General features: G+C 35.2%; 2 protein-coding genes across 2 annotated transcripts; one reads left to right on the plus strand and one right to left on the minus strand.

Moving 5' to 3' along the window:
- The first annotated feature begins 1208 nt into the window (after nucleotides 1-1208).
- On the plus strand, nucleotides 1209-2511 carry LOC109337298 (chitinase 2-like). Its single transcript, XM_019574242.1, has one exon. It carries the CDS (start codon nucleotides 1301-1303, stop codon nucleotides 2360-2362), a length of 1062 nt encoding a protein of 353 aa, XP_019429787.1. The 5' UTR covers nucleotides 1209-1300; the 3' UTR covers nucleotides 2363-2511.
- A 1015-nt stretch (nucleotides 2512-3526) lies between these two features.
- LOC109337297 (cell division control protein 2 homolog C-like) lies at nucleotides 3527-6650 on the minus strand. Its single transcript, XM_019574241.1, has 6 exons — nucleotides 6560-6650; nucleotides 5111-5754; nucleotides 4897-4966; nucleotides 4625-4763; nucleotides 3726-3866; nucleotides 3527-3688 (listed from the first exon to the last, which is right to left on the minus strand). Exons 2-5 carry the CDS (start codon nucleotides 5745-5747, stop codon nucleotides 3774-3776), a joined length of 939 nt encoding a protein of 312 aa, XP_019429786.1. The 5' UTR covers nucleotides 5748-5754; nucleotides 6560-6650; the 3' UTR covers nucleotides 3527-3688; nucleotides 3726-3773.
- Nucleotides 6651-7069: the final 419 nt, after the last annotated feature.

Genomic DNA, 7069 nt, shown 5'->3' on the forward strand with positions numbered 1-7069 from the left:
TTAGGTAGTATGAGACTTCATATAATAACATATTTCATACATCACCAACATTCTCCATTTTGATTGAAATAGATGAATATATTGCTCCTTAGGAAATCTACACAAGAATCTCCACCTTAGCGAATATTTGATTCTACCCTACTCAACGCCTAATTATCTTTAACAACTCCTAGATAAGAGTTTGTTCTCCTATAGCATAAACCTTCTCAGTATCATTGACGATGTTACCAAAAACCTAGCTCTCCAAACTTGTAGTGTAGCTTCTCATATCGTCATCCAATGGAACACGACGTCTAGCTACCTTGGAGCTCCCTTGGAAAGCCTCAACCACTACCACCATTGTCTAGTCCGACAATCATAGTTCAAAATAATTATCATACTCCACCATAAGGAGTATATCTATATTACACATCTTGCGTTAATACTAACCAATATCCATGCCACACCCTCGCATCTAAGCCAATGCCAATTTCACACCCTACATCTCTACCAATGATAATATTACACCTTGCATTAGTCAATATCCATGTTACACTCTACATCAATGTTATTCATGCTTCTGTGATTTTATGGGTCTGCTAGCAATTAATATCCTTCACTGTAACGTCGTAGACACACCATTAGGATATCTCACTTCTCATATCAAATGAGAACATCCTCTCTAACGTCGAGAGAGATTATTGGCAGCACATGTCTCAAAGCCTAACACAACACTTGAGTCCCTATTTCCACCTTGATCATAATCCACCACAATTATGTCATATTTTATTCTCCTTCAACTCATCTATTTTATCCTTGCGCAATATTTTTGACGCACCTTGTCTACCCAACGTGCATTCACTCTCTTTAGCCATTATCTGACGCATAGGTTAAGAGTCATCTATCAATTGGCTCTGATATCAATTGTTGGTACAGCCGAAGTGATCATTGCATATCGTTAGCCACAAGCAATCAAATAAAGTGTATAGAACAAACAGAAAATAAGAAGCACTTTGATTGAAATAGACGGATATCTCACTTATTAATAAATTTATACAAAATATTTAATTTTTCAATTGACATATAAACAAGTGGTTGAAGTTTCACCCTTGCTTTAAAAAAAATTTAATTTTTTAATTGACATATAATATTTTTGTTTGTGTAGGACAAAGTTTGGAACTTGAGACTTGAGATACTCTTTCCATGATGGATGGATATAAAAGGACAGCATTGGAAACCCACAAAACCTACAAGCCAAATTGTGTGTAGCAACTAATATTTATATCTCTCTTTCCTTCTCTATCCAAATTATTCCTTGAAAATGTCTTCTAACATCATTGTTCAACCAACCATTTTCCGTGAATACATTGGCTCCAATGAATATTCACATCACCACGGTTTCCCATCTCATATCATCAATGAAGAAGTGACTGAATTTCACTTCATTCTTGCCTTTGCCAAAGAGAACTATGAAGAAACCCTAACCACAAAAGTAGGAGATGGAAACTTCAGTCGCCACTGGAAAATTTCATCTTTCAGTGCTGAAAGAATTCATAAACTGAAGAAGGAAAATCCAAATGTGAAAGTTATAATAAGCATTGGTGGTCGTGGTAGCAATTTTCCATTTAACACCAATGATAGTATGATATGGGTACATAATGCATTTACTTCCATCAAAAACATCATTGATGATTACAATCATAATTCTGATATCAGAATAATTGATGGGATTGATGTTAACTATGAAGAGATTCACAATGATGAAAACTTTGTGAAATGCTTAGGGCTTCTTATAAAGTTGCTGAAGTTGAAGGGTCTCATCACAATTGCTTCTATTGCTCCATCAGCTTCTGTTCATACCCAGTACAAGAAACTATACCATCATTACAAATATTGCATTGATTGGGTTAACTACCAATTCTATGGTCAAACTTTGAGTAACAAGAGAGATTTTCTTAATCTCTACATTGCTCTTTCAAAGGATTACCCTTCACACAGAAAAGATTACCCTTCAATTCTCCTAGCAGGATTCAGCACTGATCCAAGTGATGCAGGTACAATTTCACAGGATACTTTTCTTGACGGATGCCATCAACTTTTTAAAGATAACTTGCTTCCTGGTATCTTTGTTTTTGGTGCTGATTACTCCAAGGTCACACATGAGGGAAAAAAGTCATTCCAAGTTGAGATAATTGCTCAACAGATGATAGTTGATACTCGTGTTCTAAATTTCGGTTACAGTCATGTTTGTCATTGCGTTGCGATTACCAAAAAGGTTGGAGAGTGCAACAGATGCGACTGGAATCATGGTCGTCATCTTATTGTGGAGACTCCCAAAACTGCAACATTGAAGCTGGAACTCCGATTGAGAAGTGCAATTTGAAACAATGCATAGTGGACCCCTCATTATGCATGCATTTATATATATATAAATGCGTCCTTATTTATTTCAACCTCCATTTTCTAGGTCAAAGGACTATCTATAGTCTATTTTGCTATGTTCTATTGAATAAGGCCTATCTTAATTGTTTCTTTATGTATGTTGGTTTAGTTGTGGATGGTGTTTTAAATTGTAATCCTATTATATCTATTTCAATTATGGGAATGATTGTAATATTATTGTGGAGACTCTAAAAACTACAATATTCATCTGCAATTTCAGTTTTGTATTACAACTTCAAATATTTGTTGTGTTTTTCTTATCAAAGTATTTTAGACTTGTATGTGTTGTATAATTTTATGCCTTAAGCTCCTTACACACTTTCACCGCCGACAACAGCCCTGCCGCTATAACCTCCTCATCACCTCCCACAACATATTCGTCGCCAACCACATGAATCCAAATCTAAAATCTGTTATTTTCAGAACGGAATCTCTAGCATGATATTCAACTATTTTTGCATTCCAAACTTCTCACATGTTTTTGGTGATTTTATCCACACCTAGAATACGGATTTGGGTGAAACATTGAGTGAAGAAGATGCTCAATTCTTTAAGGTGAATGAAAATACACTTGATTTTAAAAAATATAACAAAATGGTGTTGTTTTTCTTTCGAATTTCTATCAGTATTATTAGTCTTCTTATTTCTTAAAATAATTATTATTCAAATAAACCAGTTTTATTATGTGAGTCATTTTCATTCCAATTAAGTATAAACATATATGAAATCATTTTCTTAAAATAATTATTATTCATATATGCTATTATTATATTGGACAAATGTGAACAGATAAAGGATAATGACAAACTATAGAATCACATAAAACTAATATACAGAACAGAACCACATGTAGGCATTGATGTTATATATCTACTATCAAATTACACACAGAAAATAATAATGAGTTCATCTAGTAGTGCAAAGCATTATTGAATTCTAAAGTTGAGGATTCGATTCCTGGGAACAATATTTATTGAGAGAGACAGCGATGAACCCCGAAATGGATCAATTCCTTACTCAAAAAAGTGAGAATATTCCCTTGATAGTAACAAAAAAAATTACACAGAAAATAGTGGCAAATGATAAACACAAACCCATCTACTAAAATAAGAAAATAGACATAAAAGTTCATAGCATAGCATAGTCACCCACAAGGTGCATAAAGTTTGGTGCCACTTACAGCACTTGAACAAACTATAGAATCAGCACCAAATATTCTTACTTAATTGTTCATATCAACAAGATGATGATGACAAAATATTACATAACCAAATTGACAGATCCTTAAACTCCATGTCATGAATTAATTTTCATTGACTAGGGTCCGTAATAAGCCTCCGGATTAGTCGTTGTCAAAATTGACACTTGTCGAGACCATCAAAGTAGGGATGATCAAGTGCTGCCTTGGCAGATATTCTCTCAGCAGGATTATACTTTAGCATTTTCTGCAAAGAGCAAGAATTACATACATTTAATCCCATAAAGTTTGGTAGAAAACATAGAAACAGAATACATTATTGAACATAGAGAAAATGAAGGTAGCATGTTTAGTGTAACACCATGATTTTCGGGACGTTACATTTAGCAGCATTGGCTATTTGAATTCTATGATATAAGCATAGCCTAATCATGTTCCTGAAACTTAAAATATATTACAGTTCATACCAATAAATCAAATTTAATCCAGAATCTAGATAACCTGCATAGCCTATAATATGCTACAATGCATCATTGGGTAATTGATTAAAATCCTATTTACTGTTTAAGCCATGTGAATATAAATTGGACCAAAATGAAGCAGAATCAGCTCTATTCAAGTCTAGCCCCTTCAATTTTTAGAGTGTGATCTTCTGATTAAAAATCATTTTTCAAGTCCAATAAACGAAACAGTTTTAATTGGTTAGTCTTTGTTGTTAGTGTTGGTGTTCTCAGAGCATAAGGAAACAAAGGATCCATTAGGAAGAACTGAGTTACTTACATGCAAAAACATGACACCTTTTCAGGTAATAAAGCTCATGGGATATTTAAAAAATTTGGCAAAGCAAACTATAGAGTGGCATCATATTCAATGGATGGTCAGTGATTAATGATGCAATTCAGACTGAAATTTCTCTTCTATAAACATTAGAATTTATATGAACATGTCCTCAAAAGGCTTATGAATTTGCAAGGCAACAGCATTTAATTAAACAGGATTACGAACCGTAAGAAGATCTACTCCATCAGGTCCCAAGGATGGCACTGCCCTTGCCAAGTTTTGAGGTTCCCACCGTGGGTAGACATGCCAATCGCGCAGAGAAGTAACTCCAGGCCATTGCTCCTCAGTTGGTGTTCCGAGAATCCTTGCATGATCAAATTGAAAAATGAAGTCAATATCATAAAAGATAGTGCATTGTGGGTGGATAGCTACATGCTTTTTGCCTGAAAATTAATGCATATGTCAGTAGAATGATTTTAGAAAATTGATATTCATACTTGAATATGTTGAGGAGCTGCTGAAATTCCGAATCCCCTGGAAACAAAGCTTGCCTTCTCGCCATTTCAGCTACAAAACTGATTCAGTTAGTCAAAAGCTAGATAAACAAATGAAGTAACAAGCTATTTGCAGCTAACTAGTAAAACTGGTGGATCCACATCATATGGCAGATATGCAAAATCAAAAAACAAAATGATTTTACGAAGTACGAACCGAAGATGCATCCAACAGACCACATGTCAACCCCAGTGGAGTAATGGGAAGATCCCAACAGAACCTCAGGTGCCCTGTACCAGAGAGTGACAATCTCATGAGTGTAGCTCTTGAGAGGGACAGTGAAGGCTCGTCCAAGACCAAGGTCAGCAATCTTGAGAATCCCTTTCTGCTGATCGAGAAGGAGATTCTGCGGCTTGAGGTCACGGTGGAGGACACCATGGCTGTGGCAGTGGGAAACCCCTTTGCAAAGCTGGAAGAGGAAACTCTGGATAAGGGAAGGTGGAAGTGGCCTTGGGTTCGGACCCTTGCGGTGCGAGTCAATGAACTTCTTGAGGTCAGTGTCAAGATACTCAAACACAAGGTAGAGGAGGGGCTTGGGTTGAGAAGAAGGTGCTGCGGCCTTAGGGACTTTGTCGATGTGCTCAACGGCGAGTAATCGGACAATGTAAATGGATTGGGATAGAAGCTGAAGGAGAGACACTTCTCGCAGAGCAGTTGGAGGAATTCCTTCCTCATCCATTTCCAATCGCGTCTTCTTCAATGCAACAACTTGCCCTGTGGCCTTCTCCTTTGCCTTGTACACTTTTCCATATGTTCCTTCTCCAACCTTCTCTAACTTCTCGTATTTCTCCATTCAATTCCTTCATTTTTTATAACCATGCATCACATTAAAATTCATTATTCTTTATGTGTTTAATGAAGCAACGGTTATACATGTTTTTGGTATCAAAATTCAACGGGAAAAGAGAGAATCCAATCAAATTTTGAATTTTACTGGATTCTCTCGCTTAACATGTGTACATGTATCGGGTTCATCTTAAAGAAAATATCATAAAAATAACGGGAAAAAAATGAGATTACAGCACCGCCAGGTGGCGGAAGTACATCTGCTATCCTCGTAATCACAACAATGACACATGAAGTGTCACAATTTGTGGAATAAAAGATATTCGCCCGAGGTGGCTGAATTGATAGAGCAACACGATATAAAGTGTACGGATTTGCTTTTATTTGATTGTTCCAGTAGGTTTGTCCATATAATGTTCTAACGTAGTTCTCTCCTGATTACGAAAAAAATCGGGGTTACACACTTACAGTGGTTTTTTTTGCAATTTCAGACAAATTTGAAATTTTGCGGCTGCAATCAAAACCTTAATCTCGGTTACAAACTGCAATTTAAAACCCTAAATCCAATGATGAAAGACCAAGTGAAGATGGTAAATAGAATAAAAGTGAGTGTGCATTAAAAAAAATTGGAGATTTTGTAACAGTTCATATGAAATTAACGGCTAAACATAATTAAAAAACTAAATAAAAAACGGTGCCGTTTTGATCCTGTCCATGATATAAACACAGAAAGGGAAATCATGAAAACGGCAGCGTTTGGAGAAGAGAGTGAAGTAGAAAAAATGTAAAAATAGAAAAGGGAAAAAAGAGAATGAAAACCTGAAAGTGATGAAAATGCAGAATTGAAATTGAGATTAGGAAGTAATAAAAGAGAGAGAAGAGAGTGCAACGGGTAGTAACAACACGCGCCCTTTTCTTTTTCAAAATCACATACCCACTCACCTTTTCTTTTTATTTTTACTAGTGTGTACAGGCACTTCGTGCCTATCGGCGAATATTGTGTGATACTACATATTCAATTTTTATATATTTTATTTTTGTGTATTTATGGTAATGTTTAATTTAAGGTGAGATATGTGATTAACTAATGTATTGGTGGTAGTTGCTTAGGATTATATAGTTTTTTTGTAAAAATTAAATAATGTTAAGGGCAATATAGGAAATCAAAATTACACCATGAGGGAAGTTATTTCAAGTTTTGGCTTTATATATAGTATAGATGAACACAATTGTATATGTATCTTTTCTTTAAGATTGAATAATTACCTCAAACGAATATATATTCAACTACAAATTACAATATATAATACAACTTAATATGTAGAATAC

Source organism: Lupinus angustifolius, unplaced genomic scaffold, assembly GCF_001865875.1.
Source record: "Lupinus angustifolius cultivar Tanjil unplaced genomic scaffold, LupAngTanjil_v1.0 Scaffold_5_45, whole genome shotgun sequence".
In the NCBI taxonomy this organism is placed as follows: domain Eukaryota; kingdom Viridiplantae; phylum Streptophyta; class Magnoliopsida; order Fabales; family Fabaceae; genus Lupinus; species Lupinus angustifolius.